Source organism: Talpa europaea (assembly GCF_964194135.1).
Source record: "Talpa europaea genome assembly, chromosome: 8".
Lineage (NCBI taxonomy): Eukaryota > Metazoa > Chordata > Mammalia > Eulipotyphla > Talpidae > Talpa > Talpa europaea.
Window position 1 is genome coordinate 26,694,062 of NC_140075.1, and position 19,955 is coordinate 26,714,016.

At 34.1% G+C, this 19,955-nt stretch overlaps 1 protein-coding gene across 1 annotated transcript in view; it reads right to left on the reverse strand.

The window, feature by feature from the left end:
- Nucleotides 1-7,836: 7,836 nt before the first annotated feature.
- Nucleotides 7,837-19,955, reverse strand: part of DPH6 (diphthamine biosynthesis 6) — a gene marked incomplete at both ends in the record, with an annotated part of 134,529 nt that continues 122,410 nt past the window's right edge. The window contains 3 exons of the mRNA XM_084239460.1: nt 7,837-7,890; nt 9,150-9,237; nt 16,445-16,539. Coding sequence (XP_084095586.1) covers nt 7,837-7,890; nt 9,150-9,237; nt 16,445-16,539 — 237 coding nt within the window. The remainder of the gene's footprint in view (nt 7,891-9,149; nt 9,238-16,444; nt 16,540-19,955) is intronic.

The following is a 19,955-nucleotide window of genomic DNA, read 5'->3' on the forward strand; positions in this document are numbered from 1 at the left end:
GTATATATATATATATATATATATATATATATATATATATATATAAAATTCAGCAATCAAAAAAGATAAACTCATGCTATTCACAGCAATGTGGACGGAGCTAGAAGGAAGTATGCTCAGTGAAATAAGCCAGAAGGAAAAAGAAAAATATCGGATGGTTTTACTTATAACAGGAATATTGGGGAACCAAATAAGACATCAGTGTAAAAAAAATAATAACAGTACAAAACACAACCAATCAAAAACAGGCAATTATAAGTCAGAGACATCCTGCAGGGGAGTGGAAGGAGAGGGATCAGAGGGAGGAAGGGAGGAGCACAGGGGACTGAGGTGATGGTGCACGGGTGCACTGGGGAAGGAAACTATGGAGACTACACCTGAGGGGGTGGGGGGAAGCAAATATTGTTTAAGGGATTGGGTTCAGAATGGGGGGATTGCAATTTTATGGGGAATATAAAAATAAAATTTATTAATTAAAAAAAATAAATTAATTAAAAATCAGCTTTCTTTATGCAAGCATTAACTTGTTAGAAAACATATTGGAAGATAACTATGATTAATGCTAATATTTATTGAAAATGTCCTAAGTGGCAGACACTATTGTAAATATCTTAAATTTACTGTATTTAATTTAATTCATTTGATCTATAAAATCACCCTCTGAGGTATATGCTATCATATTACATAAAATCTAGGGAAACATCTACTGTACGACACAATATAATTAAATGCTAAAATATGGAAAGTGTGTATCTTTGAAACAGTAAAATACAGTATTACCATTACTCCTTTATAGAAGAAACTGAGACAAGAGAGGTTAGAAAATTTGCTCAAGAAAACGCAATATGAAGTAGCCTGGTTCACTATCTAACTTTTTAAAATATACATAAAAATATTTTTGTAAATTAACCTTGTATCCAGCAAACTTGCCAAACCCAATATTAATTATAAGAATATGTCTGTAGTTTTATTTTAGTTTTCTACCATACAATCATATTCTTCAACAAATGATAATTTTGTATTTTATTAGCAACATATTCATTTATTTTTCTTGCCCTCCCCACTGGCTAAGTAGAAGTGGAGATTTCTATTTCTTTACCTTGGCATCTTTAGCTTGTCCTTAAAATTACATGGAAAGATTTCATCATTTCACACTGAAGTATAATGCTTGCTACATCTATTGCAGATAATTACGTTTGTGTCTTATTTCTGTTAATGTGGTGAAGTTATTGACTAGTTTTTATTTATTTTTTACTTATTTTTAAAAAATATTTATTTATTTATACAAGCACTGGCTACAGTCAGAAGTGCGGGAGGGTGAGAGAATTCACCAGAGCCGGAGCAGGGAGCAGAACAGGCAGACTGACGAAGTACACTGCTGAGGGGAGCAGCGGGCGGCAGGAGAGGTCTACGGGCCATGTGGGACCCTCGCTGGTGCCCGGGGATCGAACCAGTGCTGCAGAGGCTGCAGGCAGCTTGGCAACCCAGCGCTCAACTGCTGTGCCACTGGGGAGGCCCATCATTGACTAGTTTTTAAGATGTTTAAGCAGCCTTGCATGCTTGGAATAACCCAACTTGATCGTGCTGTATTATTTATTTTATATACCACTGAATTTAGTTTGATAAATTTTGTGAAGGGTTTTTAAATTTTTAATCAAATTTTATTGATTCACAGTTCACAAAACTGTTTAGTTTGGGAATTTCAACTTCACATCTCAACATGTGCACATGCTGTAATTGCTTCTCCAATAAAGCTCACATTGAAAAAAAAAAAAAAAGCTCACATTGTCACTACACTGTTACATTAACCTCTTTGTGTCCTCTTCCCTTCTTATGTCTTCTGATAAGCTCCATAGAGTAATTTTTGCTGTGTTTTGCTGTTTGTTTTCTTTGGTTATTTATATTCCACAATCGAATGAAATCAATCTGGTAATTGTCTTTCATTTTTTGACATATTTAACTTAGCATATCACCTCAAGATCCTTTAAATTGCCATAAGAGGCACTTTTTGTCTTGTTTAATAGCTGACTAGTATTCCATTGAGTGTATATACCATACTTCTTTATCCATTAATCTATTGATATTTAGGTTAATACATATCTTGGCTGTTGTGAATAATGCTGTTATGTCACTGGGGTGCGTAAATCTTTCTGTATTAGTGTTTTTATATTTTATATTGGATAAATACCTAAGAGTGATAATGCTGGAGAATTGGCTGTGCCAATTTACATAGACTTTCAGTTGTCATTTTAATGCAGTATAAGCTCATGTTGATTTTCAATGATACAGGCCTGAAACTTATATAATGTTACAATGCAGTGTTACTTTAACAAAAATAAACACTTTTTTTCAAGTTTACTAGTATAGAGTGGTTGACAATATCTTTTTTTAAACATCTTTTTTTTGCAAATGAAATTGTTTTCTGGATTTCTTACTCTTTGTTTGCATATAGTGACATTTGATTTTTGAAAACTGATTTTATATTCTGACACTTGAATACATTGATTTAATTAGTTTTCCAGTAGACTGCAAATAATGATAGTTTTACTTATACTTTCCAATTTTGATTCCTCTTATATCTTTCTCTTGCCTCATTGCTGTAGCTGGGACATCCAATACTTGTTTTAATACTAGTGGTAAAAGTAGACATCCTTGTTTTTTTTTTTTTTTTTTATAGAGGCATGCTTTATTTATTTGTTTGTTCATTCGTTTTTGTTTATACATGCACTGGGTACAGTCAGAAGCGCGGGAGGGTGAGAGAATTCACCAGAGCCAGAGCGGGGAGCAGAGCAGGCAGAAGGACCGAAGTTCACTGCTGAGGGGAGCAGCGGGTGGCAAGAGAGGTCTGCGCGCCATGTGGGACCCTCCTCTGGTGGCCGGGGAGCAGCCGGGGATCGAACCGGCGCCGCAGAGGCTGCGGGCAGCTTCGCAACCCAGCGCTCAACCGCTGTGCCACCGGGGAGGCCCTAGACATCCTTGTTTTGAACTATATCTTAGAGGAAAAGCTTTCAGTCTTTCAACACTGAGCATGATGTTGATTGTGGGTTTGTCATACATGACCTTCATTATGTTGAGAAATGCACCATCTATCCCCATTTTTTGAGGACTTATCAGAAAATGGGTGTTGCATCTTTTAAATGCTATCTCTCTCCATCTGTTGATATCATCACATGAGCTTTCTCTTTCTCTTTTGTTTGCTTTTTTTTTTTTTTTAAGATTTATTTATTTATACAAGCACTGGGTACAGTCAGAAGCGGGGGAGGGTGAGAGGATTCACCAGACCCAGAGCAGGGAACAGAACAGGCAGACTGACGAAGTACACTGCTGTGGGGAGCATCGTGCGCTGCAGGAGAGGTCTGCGCGCAATGTGGGACCCTCACCCGGCGGCTGAGGATCGAACCGGTGCTGTAGAGGCTGCAGGCAGCTTTGCGGCCCAGCGCTCGACCACTGCACCACCAGGGAGGCCCTCTCCTTCTCTTTGTTGATGTGAATTACAGTAACTGCTTTTCCCATATTGCTCCGTCACTGTGACCTGGTAATAAATCCCACTTGGACGCATAGTTGAATTGACTTGCTAAGATTTTGTTGCAGGTTTTGCATTTAAGTTCACCAGGGAAATTGGTCTGTAGTCTTTTTTCTTTTTGTGATCTCCTTGTCAAGTTTTTGTATCAGTGATGTTAACCTCACAAAATATGTTTATTTGGAAGCTTTCTCTCTGTATATATATATTCCTCAGTTTTGTCTGCTTAGACTTTATTGGAGGATTATATTATAGGGTCAAATAGATTTCAACCCAGATGGAATCAGTTGCATTCTATAGAAAGTTTAAATGGCCCTAATATGCTCTAACTAGAATACAAAAATGTTGTAGAGTAACTTGAAATATTTATTTACCACCACAACCCCACTTCAGTTAATTTTCTTAGTAAATATTTTTCTTAGTAAAATATTTTTATTTTTTAATTTTTTTTGAAGATTTATTTATTTATGCATACAAGCTGGGGTACAGGCCAGAGAGGCAGGGGTGAGAAGATCCACCAGAGACAGAGTGGGATGCAGAACAGACAGACTGACTGAAATACACTGCTGAGGGGAGCAGCGGGCGAGACAGGAGAGGTCTGCTGCACCATGTGGATTTCTCCCTGGCCAGCCAGGGATTGAACTCGCGCTGCAGAGGCTGCAGATTACTTCATAGCGTGGTGCTTAACCCCTTGCACCACTAGGTAGGCCCATTAGTAAAATATTTTTTAATTTAAAAATATGCACTCACTGTTAGAAATTACTTATTAGAGTTAATTTCTATATAATATAAGGAATTATGCTTCTTTGTGTTCTCACCTTCATTCCTAGTCTGGTTATTATATAGCCACCTCTTACAACTCTAATTCAAATATAAATACATAAACTCCCTGCCTCTACCACAATTTTTAGAAAAGGCGGATCATATCTTACATATCACTTTTCACCTTGAAGTCAACAATATTTTTATTGTTTAATATATTATTGAAATCAACAATATATTGTAGCCATAAATTCAGTTCAGGTTAGCCAAACTGAACTGTCACTATAATCATGATGGGAATAATGATTACCTGTTGTAACATCAATTTAAAGTTTAAATTACAATTGCACTGTAATTTTCTATATAGTGAAGTCCATGTAGGTCTAACAGTTTTTTAAATAGAATAGGTGTTGATAAAATATTCAACTGGATTAAAGAGAAAAATAAAAACAAAGAGATGATAATTGTTATAAAATTTATCAATATATTTGATATTTCTAAAATACAGAAAATAAAACAGCCAAGAAAGCATTATGAGAATATGGTGTCTTTGAGAGTTACAACTTTTAAGAATGTGAGCTATTTATTATATTTATAGTATATAAAATATATAATTGTCCCATGAGATTATTTTGACAATAAACAAAATTAAGTACTAAGTGATATAGGAGGGTACATTAGTTAAATTGTGGCTAAATTTCCATGAACCTTGATTCTTTGTAAATGCAATGGGCTTTGCCCAAAATTCATATGAAATATTATTTCCTGTAAAGCTGTTTGAAGAATCTAAAACAACAACATAAGGAAGAAGAGCTTCTGAATAGTTAAAAGAAAAAGTCTTGATTCTTCTGTTAAAAGTTATGCATTTTAATATCATCTTTTGGCTGATTTATGTAAAGCTTTGTGTTATTCATTTTCTCAAGCGTGTCACTGTAGTGATATATGGTACATTTTAGCATCAAGTTTGCCATAAGCAATAAAGTCAGGGCCCCAAAGAAATTTTAATATATTTTCCCCATTTTTAACTGGGAGCTTTCCACTATTCAGTTATTTTGTTTGGGATACCATATTTGTTGATATAATTTTTATATCCACATTAATAATTTAAGTTTGAAATGTAAAATTTAAATAGAGTAATTATTCAATAGAAAAGTTTAAGGGTCATTATATATAAATTGAAAGTCTTAATGCTGACTTAAAATTTACACTAACATCCTCTTTAAGGTTTTATTTTACATTCTAGTTTGCTTGGAGCATTTTTCTCCAACAACAAGGTAAGAGAAAAATAAACAAGCAGGTGCCTTTCATTAAATGGTATGCAACTTGAAATGGAAGCATATGTCTATAAAATTCTGCAAGAAGAAAAAATAAAGTATGAAAATAACACATTCAGTTAAATTAAAAGTTCTTATTGCTCAAATAATAGCTGTTACAGATGGTATAAAAATAAAAAAGGAACACTCCTCAAGAAATTTATATTCCTAGTAAAAATAAAGTTTTTAAACATTTATAACATAAAGCCAATTATTTGTTACAACAAAAGACACAAATTGTTAAAGCCATCATTTGATGTGGTATAGGTATGAGTATTTGAGTTTAATACTATATCATGGGCAGGATGTAAACAGTTAAAGAAAGAGAAGAAGAAACAAAGAAAGATAAGAGAGTAAGCAAAGGCCAGAGAGGAAAGAAGCAGAAATCATAGCAATTAGTCACACTTCTCAGAAGCTCTTCCTCCTTATGTTGTTGTTTTAGATTCTTCAAACAGCTTTACAGGAAATAATATTTCATATTAATTTTGGGCAAAGCCCATTGCATTTACAAGCAGAAGTCACAGCAGGGACTAGCCAATAGCTCTATATTAGTGGAGCAAAAGATATACGGATGGGAGTCCTGGTAACATGAACATAAAAGGATGTAACAGCAACCTGTAAAATGACCTTGCATTCATCGCTACACATTTTGTTTATTTAGAAAATAATTAGCACTATTATGAGTTTTTCTGCAGAGAAATAAAAACTACAAAGGAAAATCAAAATGGCAGTGGACTAGAAAATGGAACAATGAAAACAAGGCATCTACTTAAAGTTTTATCTTGCCCAAGAGGTTGGGAAAGACACACTTTAACTAGAAAGATGGGAATGGAGATGGAATGGCTTAAGGGACATAGGAAAACTAGCATATAGAGGATTAGATAACCAATTCCATGTTCATGGTAAATGTAAGAGAAAATGGGGCTATTCTGTGCCTGTTACCAGGGGCAAACAGTTGTGTTTGATTACAAAATGAGATGGAAAGTACAATTGGAGAGAAAAATAAGTTTACAGTGTTTACATAATGAGTTTTATACATATTAGTAGTCAGATCTATAAGCTAGTCAGAAGTAACTTTCTAGACTTAAGGAGAATGAGTAAATATTAATGGAAATTCCAGAAAGGGAGTGAATTGAGAAGCACCTGCATAATGAAAAGTAAATTTGTGGAAAAAGACAAAATTTCAATAAAATGAAAATATTGAAATATGAAGGAGCCATAAAAAGAACTTGAGACAAATGTTTAAGGTAAGACAGAATAGCTACTTAGGTGATAGAAGAAATCTTGAAATTGAGTAGAAGAAAAAAAGTAGAATAGCACAGTGACATAAATGACTGTAAGGGAAATTTTCAGGGAGATGGTGGCCAATATTATCAAGGAAAGGGATTAAGGATTGTGAAGACTGGGAAAAGACCGATAGCAGTTCAACAAAGTAATTTCGTATGTATGAGACATGGATTGAATAGAAACTGTAGGGAGTTAGGGTACAGTTACAGATTTTCAGAGTGGTATGCAAGGTTCTACATTCTAGATCCCACTATTATTTGGGATGAAGTGTAATTGTGATAAAACGTGAAACAATGTCTAAAATCTGCCCTCTAGCATTTATTTGTCTTTCGTTTGGCAATCACACTTTGTTTTCCCTCTAGAGAATCTCCTTCTCTACCAACTAGGTGGACTCAGAAGTAAAGCTGGTGACTTGGGCAAAGCTTTACCCCATCACTGAGATGTACTGGGATTTCTGGGAGAGGATCTTTCACCATTTCCTTTTGAATTCATAATAGATTGTCACCTCAAAGCATGTAATTTCAAAGAAAGTCATAAGGGAGGAAAGATTTAACATGTTAATTATGGCTATAAAGATAAAAATATGTCTAGCAAAACTGGCTAAATAAAATGAATGCTTTTTTAGCCTTATTTTCAAATGTCTTTGCATCATAATGTTGGCAAAGATAATAGGAGAGGCAGAGGAGGGAAAGAAACATTACAGAAATGAGGGCAAGAGATGAAGTAAGAGAGTATATACACTTAAAGTTCATGGATATGATGTGTCAGCCAAAGTCAAAGAAAGAATAGTCTTGAGAAAATTGGCAATATGAATGAACATGGAATTCACACTTCCCCAATTAATCAATTTACTTCTTATGAAGTAAGGTACATATTTCTAAGAAATAAATAAATGTATTAGAAAAACAGTGGATGGATATAGAGATTGAGAAATCTCTATGTTCAAAATTCTTTTCAAGAATTATGAATATAATTGGATGGTCTGTAGTTGTCAGGTACTGAGGACACCTAAAAAAAAAAAATTAGGAAAATTAACATATTTATTCAGTTTCATTGAATATCCCACCCTACAAAAATAACACTCCTTTCCACAACAGGGCACTAGACTCTGAAGACCAGTGAAATATCAAAACAACAAGTGAATGATGAGATATTTAGGGACACTGTACATGTAACAGTCTACAAGTCTCAGCAAGAATTCAAGGGTTTTGATTTTTTTATATCTGCATATGGTAGTAAAAATAGGAGAGACCTAAAATTTAAGGGGTTCCTTTCAGTGTGTCTCCAGGGTGTTTGGATAGTATAACATCTTTTTTTATGGGTTATCAGCTTTTTAATAAAAGGTCACCAATAGTTATTTTCCTAATCATTTCAATGACCTATTCTCAATCTTCTCTATCCTATTTTTTTCTGGAAAAATGACACCATTTATTCTGTACTATTGGGAACTCTTTTCCTGAGATTTCTGGGGCTACCATTCTTTCCCTACATATAAAGCAAACATACCAAGGACCATATTTTTTTAATAAAAAGGTCTTTAAACAATTCCAAAAAAAATCATTAAACTGTTTGTTGTATCTTGATGATAGATATATTTAAAATAACTACCACATTTTTGCCTCTTTTTCATCCTTCCCTTGTACTTCTTGTCCCCCAGTTATTTTTGAAAAAGTCTTTATTTCTCCTTTTCTTCTCTTAAACTTTGTGTAATGAAGATCCAATTCATCCTCAAATATTTATGCACAAAAATCTAATTCTTATTTTCCTAGATGATTTAATTGTTGGTTATATACTTTCTTATTGTCCCATTATTTAATGTATTAAATACAGTTCAATGTAACCATTGAACTATAACCTCTTCAGAAATGTAACATCTTTCATGTATAATATAGAGCTCTTTTTAAAAACATTTATTTTTATTAATTTATGCATACAAGAACTGGGGTGTAATCTAGAGGTGTGGGTGTGTGTGTGTGAGAGGATTCACCAAAGACAGAGTGGGGAGCAGAACAGGCAGACTGACTGAAATACACTGCTGAGGGGAGCAGCGGGTGAGACAGGAGAGGTCTGCTCCACCGTGTGGGTCATCTGCCTGGCTGGGAATCGAACTCATGCAGCAGTGGCTGGAGACAGCTTGATAGTGCTGAGATTTAACTCCTGTACCAGGGAGGCTGCCTATAGAACTCTTAAAACTACAAACATTTACAAAATTCTTAGCTATTAACTTAACTATTAATTCTTAGCTATTAACCTTGAAATTTACTTGCCTTGTCTTCCAAATGCAAATCTAAAAAGCGTAGGTAAGCCACAGGTGCAAATGCATCAGGTGAATGTATGACAACTTCTGATGAATCCCTGAAATACAAAAATGCATAATATTTATCTATTACAAAGTTGTGGAAAATCACTTCTGCTAGAGAAGTGACTGAAAATTCTCATTTTTTACTTATTTCCACTGGTACACAATATTTGGTGATTAACATCTAATTTTAATAATCCAAAATTTAACTGGGAAAAGGATCAAGAATACTAAACCTTCAAGAAAAAGCAAAGAAGTTTTTCATCTTTTGAGCATTTGCTCAAAGCTCTGATATTCTGAGATTTAAAATTCCTATTCAATTCCATTTTCACAAACTTGCTTGGCATGGGCTAACCATTAAACAATAGTGCTTTATCTGCATTATTCTTTTAATTTTCAAGAGGTAATTCATTCAGTGTTTCATGCAAAAATCTCAATTATCCTTCACAAAAGCAGTACTGGTGATAGTTTTAAGCTCTAGATGAACTCTTCACACTGCAATATCATTGCTATTAAAATTGATTGTCTGACATAGTAATTACCACGTTCAGGTAAAATGGTATGAACTGCTTGCTGGCACCATATGGATACATGTAAATTAACTCAATTTTTATCAAAGATACCCTGTAAAGCACATATGAATAACTAAGATTATGTGTGAAGTTCCAATAACTAATTATTTTTTATTGTTATTTATTAAGAAAGCAACAGTATTTCACATTTCAACTGAAAATTTAAAAATAGAAATTCCATATATTGCCTTAGTGCCTTGAGAGCAATTTCCATTGCTTATATTAATACATTATTAGCATTTTAACCATTGTAGCATAAAAAAAATAAACACTTCATTTGATTCTTTGCCACTAATCTAAAATATTTTTTGAATCAATGTTTCTAATGCAAAGTTATTTAGTGGCAATAGAAGAAAATTCAAAGTACTTTGCTTCAAAATGTTTTTATGGGTAAAATCTGTTTATTTTTCCACTTGAAATATCAAAGACACAGAAAATATATTTAATGATAAAAAAAAAATCTACTACCATTCATGAACCTTTAGTATCTGACATGTGTCTTGTTAGTGCTTAGGAAAAATAACATTAAAAAGGGCTTCCATGCCACTAAAATGAAAGCCATTTGTAGGAGAAATAGAATCATTAAAGAGCCAGGATCCTGTTAGAAAAATATAACCCGCCCTCACAGGCTACATCAACCCAAAGATACCTAAAGCTACATTGAGGAGCAGGAGAAAGAGAACAGGAAGAGGAGGACTTCTTGCTTTCTACTCTCTACCCTTTTGGCTTGATCGCCTCATGGTTTATTTGCCCTATTTACTATGGGGGTTCCCTTTCTGGCCATATCTGACTAATCAATTAGATTTAAAATCTAATTCCTGGGCCTCCCCAGTGGCGCAGGTGATTGAGTGCAGCACTGTGAAGCTGTCCGCAGCCTCTGCGGTGCAGGTTCGATCCCGGCCAGCCGGGAGATACCCACATGGACCCACAGACCTCTCCTGTCTCTCCCGCTGCTCCCCTCAGCAATGTATTTGGTCCTTCTGCCTGTTCTGCTCCCTGCTCTGTCTCTGGTGAATTCTCTTGCCCTCCCACTCCTGCCCTGTACCCCAGTTCTTTTATGCATAAATAAATTAAAAAACTTAAAAAAAATCTAATTCTTGTGTATGAATTCACTCTTACATGATATTTCAATCTCTCTGTTCTTGATCCCAGTCTTGCAAAGCGACTGTCTACCTTAGTTAAGCCTATTCTATGCTGCCTGGTTTTGATATCCTTGACAGTAAAGTATATCAAAACTATAATTAACCCAAACCAATTCTATGTCAGTAGAAAGAGTTTTAGGTCCTTCATTCTCATGCTGGTAATCCCCACAGAAACAGAAGGTTGACAGCAAATAGCTCACTTAATTGATGTAATTACTGCATTTTGAATCAAGATTGTTACCTAGATAAAATACATAACAATATAAGCAATAAATGAAAAAGAGTATGATTTTGATGGATTCTATTAAATCCATAACCTCTCATTGACTAACATCATTTCAACCACTTATACAAAGCCAGAGTCAATTGGGAGAGACTAGATCTTAAATGAACAGTTTTAAATTTCAAACAGAATAATGCTACTATTGCTCTTCATTTCTCTTTCATAAACTGTCATCTAAAACTTGACTTTCAAGGATCTCTGGTTTCCATAGGCTTTATACATAGTAATTTTGTATAGGAATGCTGATAATAAAAATGGGAATATGGGATTGTAGCAAATACTGACATTAAAAAAAGCATGTTCATTCACAGAGAGCAGATAATTTATCCCTTTCATGAACACAACATTAGGATTTTACGTCCTCTCATATACACACATATACGTATTTTAAAGTAAGAATTACTAAGATAGTTGTTTCTTTTTTTTTTTTTTTTAAAGATTTATTTATTTATTTATACAAGCACTGGGTATAGTCAGAAGCGCGGGAGGGTGAGAGAATTCACCAGAGCCAGAGCAGGGAGCAGAGCAGGCAGAAGGACCGAAGTACACTGCTGAGGGGAGCAGCGGGCGGCAGGAGAGGTCTGAGCGCCATGTGGGACCCTCCTCCGGTGGCCGGGGAGCAGCCGGGGATCGAACCGGCTCTGCAGAGGCTGCGGGCAGCTTCACAACCCAGCGCTCAACCGCTGCGCCACCGGGGAGGCCCCAAGATAGTTGTTTCTTTACTTGAGTAGTTCCAATTGTCCTTTACTCTTTTTTTTTCTTCCCTATTGAAATGCCTTTGGCTTACATTCTTGTTAGTGTTTCAGGAGTTCGCATGTCCCCTCAGGTCTAAGTCCTTGTCGCCAACACATCATGGAAGCACCCTCAGTCCTCACCATAGTCCATTGTCCTTTACTATTAAAGACGATGCTGCAGTTCCTCAATTATCTTCACAAAGGAACCACCTTTTCTGATCTAAGATTTGTATCTAGAAGTAAGTAGTGAGTATTATACTAAATGACATAAAAAGTGAATTATAAGATGTTTTGGCTAAAAGCTTTTAAAATTACTTCTAGGCAAAGAGTGTTAGACCAGTTTTGTTTTTTGTTTTTTTTTCTTTTCCTAGAGGATTTAAAAAATGTGATTTGGGATTTGGGGCCAAAAAAAAAAAAAAAATACTAACCCTTGATAGCAGACTACAGAACTGAAAAACCAAGGCTGGGAGGATGGAGGTGGAATAAGAATAAAAAGGGAAGGAAGCACAATGGACTAGCATGGTGGACTGTGGATGATTTGGTGGTAGTTGTACTACAGTGGTAATACCTGAAAGGGTTATCCAGATATTACCACAATTTAAGATAAAAATAAAATAAAAAAGAGACATATCTTATTAATGAATGCCTTCCTTAACACAAAAATCCCTCTCTTCTTAGGCAACCATTTAGATACATTCAAGGAAAATGGGTGATTTCTTTAATGTTATTAATTTGAAAAGTTGACCAAAGCAACCTTGATATCTTTGGCCAGAGGCCTCACTGCTTTGTGGATTTGGACCTGTTCTGAGATGTATACAAAGAATCTACAGCAAGAGGATCATTCTTTATTTTCCAGTGGGTTAATCTACCAACAGTCTCTTCAGTGTGGTTCTGCATAAGGAGTGATATAGTGTTTATGCTCATATCAAATATACAAAGAATATATTTTGGGGATTCTAAAGTGTTCATAGTTAAATATCAAGGTACAGGAAGGCCTCCTAGCTCATATTTTTTTCACATCAGCTATAGCTAATATTGTAAAGAATATAAATCACAATTTTAAAGATTAAAAATTCTAAGGGTAATTGATTTAGACTTTGTAACTGCTTTGATTGTACAGTTTGTGCTTTGCTTCTTTTTAATAATAGTTTAGGATTTAAATGTCTCAGTATGTCTATAATCCAAAAGAATACATATACTGAAATAATGTCAAACATTTGAAATAAGCAAATGAAAACTAAAAAAAAAGTATCTCTTAAGAACTTCTAGAATCACTCTAATTTCTCTAAATTATTTCATTGTACAAAAAGGATTCAATATGTGTTTTTTTTAAATTCCTTATTATAAAGTCAGAAGGAAAACGAAAAATACTGGATGGTTTCACTTATAGGAGGAATATAGGGGATCAAGGGAACAAACATAATGACAACAACAAAAACACAACAAAACAAAAACAGACAACTATAAATCAGACATTTTGCAGGGGAGGGGAAAGAAGATGAATCAAAGCCAGGGCAGGAAGAACATAAGGGACTGTGGTGCATGGGTGAATTGGTGGTGGAAAGTTGTGGGGACTACACCTGAGAAAAGAAAGTAAACACTGTAAGAAAAAAAAAAATAAAACAAATGGATTAATAAAAAAATTTTAAAAATTCCTTATAATCAAATAATATTGCAAATAAAAGTGTATTTTGTCTTCTTTTAGAGGTGGTCTTCCCTTTTTTTTAAAAAAAAATGTTTATATCAGTCATTTGAAATGGGATTCCTAAGTTGTAAGCTCAGTAGTGGCAGACCACAATTACAGTAACTATAAAAGGAGAAATTGAGAAATCTGCCCACAATATAAATTCTAAATGATAGAATCCTGCATTTTTAATGGTTAATTGTCAATCAACAGTTGCAGGACCAAAATTTATTTTTTAATTGTATCATATGGAAAATATATTTAAATAAAATAACTTTTATATACATCGTTTTAGAATATGCAATCCTTTAGAATGTGCAATTCACTCACATCATCACCTTTAGTACTTATCAGGTTAGTGACATTTTCCATTTTAAATTGGGAGAAATATTTTTATATTTATATAAAATATATAGTTATATAATATATATGTAATATGTATTTAGTGTATAATATCATTATATAATGTATTTATAATTTATATACTATATTTACAAATTATATAGTAAGTGACATTCTTTTTCCACTAAACCAGCATATCCCAACACATAATCTCTAGTTATTAAACTTTTAAAAGGAACAAACAGAAGTGAAACATGATTCATAGAAAAACCAATAAATGTCACAATTTAAATAAACAGTTATTAGTGCCTGTTGAGTATTCTGAGAGTTCAGATATGAGAACAAGCACTGGAGGCAATGGCTGCTAAAGCCTTAAAAAGGAACGATTTAGCAAAGTGGGGAGAAAGGGGAAGTCAATTTAGAATAAAGGGATCACGTCAGAAAATACAAAGCTAAGGAAGGCATAGCGTATGAAGAATAAAGCAAAGAAAATGTCTGCGCATCAGAAGATTAGTGATTAACAGACAAATGAATAAGAATGAAAAGACAGTGCTTTCTCAGTGTTTCAATGTACACGCCTACATGTTAGTGCTTATGTGTATTTTTGATTTGCCTGTCTGTCTCTCCTGTTAAGGAGGCACTTCTACAGAGCAGGGTAGCAGCTTGAAGTGTTCCACCCACATAATTTGCCTCATTAAATGATTATTCAGTTGAACTGAACAGCTCATTTAGGTACTAGAGACAACTCATACACCTCCCCTGACACCCCTGTCTTTCATAGCATGACTAATTCCCCTCATGCCACTGTCTCAGGTTTAGGTTTCCATATTTACAAAATTATGAAGTGAAAGAGATTCACTTTTCAGGTATAAAATACAATAGACAGACCTTCTGGTTATGCAGTGTGACGTAACACATACCTTATAATTTCAGGTTGTCCCTAAGACATCTGAATGCTCTAGCACCTCAAGATGTCAAGTGAATGATAAAAGTATTAGCCCATGGCATTTTTTCTCTTAGTGTGCTTTTTTCCTTTGAATTTGATTAGTCCCATATTAATAAATAAATATATTGTAAGCCCCCCATTATAATTTTGATATTATTATGCAAATGGTTTTCTTCAATAATAGAACAGTTTTATTTCATAGAAGTAGCACCTCATGCACACTTCATTCATGAATCACTTTGTGATTCTCATAGATAGAAAAAAATATCTCTCATATATAAACTCACTTTTATGACACTTATCTTTACCATCTTGTATCATAATTATGTACAGACATAGCTTCCTTCCACCCTTTGAAGGCATGTTTGCTGGACAACAGTGATGCCCAGCAGAATGCTTTGGACATAATAGGTACTGATAAATATATTTCTTTAAGAGTATTATTTTTTTTTTTACATCTTATTTCCCAATGATTTTATTTTCATTAATTAATTTTAATTCAGGTAATATTTGAATACTGACATCAGGTATTAACACCGTAATGCAACCACCAAATCACCCATAATCCACTATTATAGTCTATTGTGCTTCCTTCCCATTTTATGCCAAATAAATTATTATTATGTTGATGATTATTAACATAATTGAAAAAAGTGCATGAAGAAGAATCAGTATATCATATAAGGTAGTGAAAATATCTTGGCTTTATTTCAGTACATAAATGTACTTTTACAATAGTGTTTCAGTTTTCTTAGAGCACTCCTTCCTTCATTATTATGTACAAAGATGTCATCTCTTAGTGTCGGAAATATTGGAGTTGTCCATTCAATACTGGATCCTAATCTTTCATCAGATGTGGCTTCTGAAATCAAGCATAATTCTGACAATCTTTTCCAAGAAGCATAAGAGCTCAGGGAAAGCAGATAAAGTGCTTTCTCAGCATATGCAAAAAGCAACATAAATTAGAGTATGGATAATAATGTAACAAACTGAAGAAATTTTCTATTTTTCACTACACTAATTTTAACAATTTATGGCAAAGAAATCACACTACTCACCATAAACTGAATTCATTTAAAAACAAAGTTTATATGTAAAAACAACTCCAAATACTTGAAGAGAAATGTTTAGCATTACCATTCTAAGTTGTTAAAGCAAAGAAAAAGGAAAAAGAAGATGGAGTTAATGGAACCCGCAGGCTACTGATGTGGCAGTTTATCAAATGTAGCTGTAATGAAAGATAAATAATACAGGCAATTCACACTTCATGAAAGGATAAAAGTGTCAGTGTGTAGGTACCAGTTTTACTGCAGGCCATAATCAGCAAGTAAACGAAAGTGCAATGTCTAAAAAGTTTATAGCCTTCTATGAAGGCCTCGTCTTGTCAGGTATTGATTTAGGTATTCAGACGACTTCACTGGTATTAAACAAATTGAGTGTTTGTGAACTTAGAGGACATGTTCTATTTCTCCCAACAAAAGTTGCCTCAAGCTTAATGCTAAGTTGTTTCCATCACTTAAATTTAAGGAAAAGGAAGAAAATGCTGAAATGATAACTCACACAATTATTTTCTTCTTAAATAGAGGGCAATCCAAAGTGAATGTCTCATATTCTCCACCTTCTCCACAAACATGGACTCCATATTTCTTGGAAAGCTGAAAATAAGAACAGAAAGAAAAAAAAAGCAAACTTGCTCAGTTAATTTGTCTTATTTTGTCTTAAACATTCATGCAAAAAACTAATTCCAAAAGAGATTGCAAAAGAGATGCTACAGCATCATAATTTTATATTTCTACTTAAAATGTGTAAAAGCCATTTGAAAAAAATGTTGTCATAACATTTTTAATAATCCCAAAACTCTTACAAGAAGTGTAAGTCAAAAACATTTTTGTGTACAAAGAGAAAACTTAAAGATGATTATAAATTTTAGAAATGATAATAGCTTTAGATTCAAAGGGGGGTTAAGGAGGAAAGGTGCTAAATCATTATGCAGTAAATGTGAATATATATACAGCCAAGTTGTACTTCCGCTACTTGTTGACCTACACATGGAAAGGACAAAAAAAAAAAAAAAAAGTTGTGTTCAGAGCATTTCTCAGAGATACAGAAAAAGAAAAAAAAAAAAATCCAAGACCTTTCCTTAGGTTTGTGAACAAGAAGTTACAGACATGGTTATTTGTTTGAGGTTATTATCATTAGTAAAGTTCCAAAGATACTGAGAACCAGTATAATTCCAAAGCTACAGACCAGTCTCAGGAGGGACTAAGTCTAAAAAAGGTTGGATAAATGTAATGTCCAATTAAACTAGAAACTAAAAAACTTCCCCAACCCCCTGTAATTAGATATAAGCCATATTATTTAAATGATCCTAATCCAGGGAGTAAAATAATCTCCTATGTGATTGGTACATGACTAGAACAAGTGCAGGGCAGCACTCTCACTGGCTGCGTCATAAAATCTTCCCGCTTCTGTGTTGAGATTTTATCACTATAATTCCATCTGCTTTATTCTGAATTTCATAGTTTTTCTGCTAATAGTTTCTCCTCGCCCAAAGTCCTCACAACTTAAAGGAAAGTGATTCCATTGATGTTCTCTGTTACTGCCAGTCCAGGGACTGTGGCCTAACTCTTCAGTTTTACCTGCATAGTTAAATATTTATCTGTTTATTTTTGTGGTTGTGTTGGCATTCTGAATCCATTACATTTCCACTCTTGACTATGTACCCTTAGGGAATTAAAATTTGGGTCTGATAGAATTCTATGCTGCCTCCAAGGATCAGCAGTAATGCGAAAGACATTGTAAAGCCAAATAGCAAGAAAAAGTGAGAGAAAGAAAACTAGGTGGTATTTTCTGTAACAGTTCACAAGAACAAAGCAGATAAATCTCCACCACTTTGGGTCATGAAGTAGAGAATCAGCAAGGCATAATAATTATAGTTGGTCCTTACAGAAGCAGATAACAGGAACAGATAACTATATTAAACAAACTGAATTAATACCTGCTTTGTAATAATAATGAGTAAGAATTTCTCCTTTAGAAACATCTCTGGCTGCACAATGGAGAGTGGGCTGTAAAGGTTTAGGTCAAAAAGCAGAGAGCACCTAGGAACTGTTGGAGGAATCTGGGCAGGAGGTAAAGGAGCATTGAGGAAGGAGAGGACATATGTTTTGAAAGACTTCTAGGACATTAAAATAGTTGACTAGTTAGATGAAAGAGTAAGGGAGGTTAAAAAATTTTAAGGAAAATTTCCAGGTTTCTGCTTTGGGAAACTGGATGATTGATGGTTCTGTTTATTACTATCTCAGCATAAGGAGCAGTTTGCTGGCAGTTAGGCATCCAAGTTACTGAATTTTCCTGTGCTTCTTTCCCCCCTTCTGACCCTAAATTATAAATATCCTTCATGGTTTCCTCTATAATATGTTCTTCTCTATCAATTATTCCCCTCATATACACCATGATTTCAACTCTCACCTTTACTGTTATTCTCCTGCTGCTAATACTAATACTTCAGTACCAGTTAAAGAATATTTTTGTGTACAAAATAAAGAATATTTGCTTTATACCATAAGATTAAGAGATAATATGATTATCTTATTTAATTCTTAAAATAATGATTTAAAAAATCATACGTTCTGAAACAGACTTAAGCATAAATTTAAGATCTCCTATTTTCCAAGTGAGTTATTTTTGTAAAAGTAACTTACACTCTGAGTGAATCATTACCTGTAAAATGTAAATCTTAATAGTAGCAACCTTATAGGTATCTTAGATGATTTTAAACACAGTGCATGAGAAGCAATTATTACATAGGCACTTAGTAAGCGCTTAATAAATGCACAGTTAACTACATGGTAGGGTAGAGCACAGATGCTGGTGAGATACAATGAAAGCAGCAGTGAGAATGGCCTCTATCAAAAAGACCAGAAACAACAATTGAAAAGGAATGCTTGTATACTGTCGACAGGAATGTAGACTGCCCAGGTCTATGGAAAGTAGTGTAGAGGTTTCTCAAAGGACTTAAAATGAATGTGCCAATAGACCCAGCAAACCCACGCCTATTCAAAAAATACAAAAACACCATTTCAAAAGGAAACCTGCATTCCCATGTTTACTGCAGCACTATTTACAATAGCCAAGATATGGAAACAACCCAAATGCCCAAAAATAGATGACTGGATCAAGAAGATGTGGTACGTATATACCATGGATATCACTCAGCAATCAAAAAAGATAAACACATGCAGTTTGCAGCAACATGGATGGTGCTAGAAGGGATCATGCTCAGTGAAATAAGTCAGAAAGAAAAAGAAAAATACCAGATGGTCTCACTGATAGCAGGAACCTAGAAAATCTAAATAAGGGACCAGGAAAAAGACTAATTATAAAAATCAAAATCAACAAGCAACTATAAACCAGTGACACACTACAGTGGGGGTGGGGGGGAAGGGAATAGGATCAAAACAAGGGGGGCGGGAATTGTATGGGGACTATAACCAAGATGAAAATGCATACATTGTGCAAAAATGAAAAATGATGTTAATATATATAAAATAAAATTTAAAAAAGCACATCTTTAGGAAACATATAGTCTTCCTCTAAAATCTCCAGTAACTCCTAAATCATCACCTTAACATTCAAAATCTCTCACTACGTGGTTTTGACCTTTTTCAGTTTGATCTCCTACTCAAAATACAGTCTAGATATTCAGTCAGTCAGAAATCTTTTCTAACGTTAAAACCTAGTAGGGTATCTCTGAAATAACTGAGAATTCTCTTAACAACATTTACTCTTTTTCCTGGTAATTTGTTTTTTTCTTGGAACTCCTATGGTACAAAGTTTTTCCTTTCTTAGAGTACATTTTAATACATCTTGTAATTTATAGCAGTCATAATGTCAAGTCAACTGTGATGAAATTCTCTTTCTCTTTTGCTTTTGTTTAAGTGGTAGGTAGTTGGGATTACAAATTATCTTTTTATCAAACTGAAAAGGAAGACAAAGTGACTAATAAAAAAACAGAGGTATGAAAATATGTTAACTATTAATATCTGGACCTAATTTCTCATTAAGACTT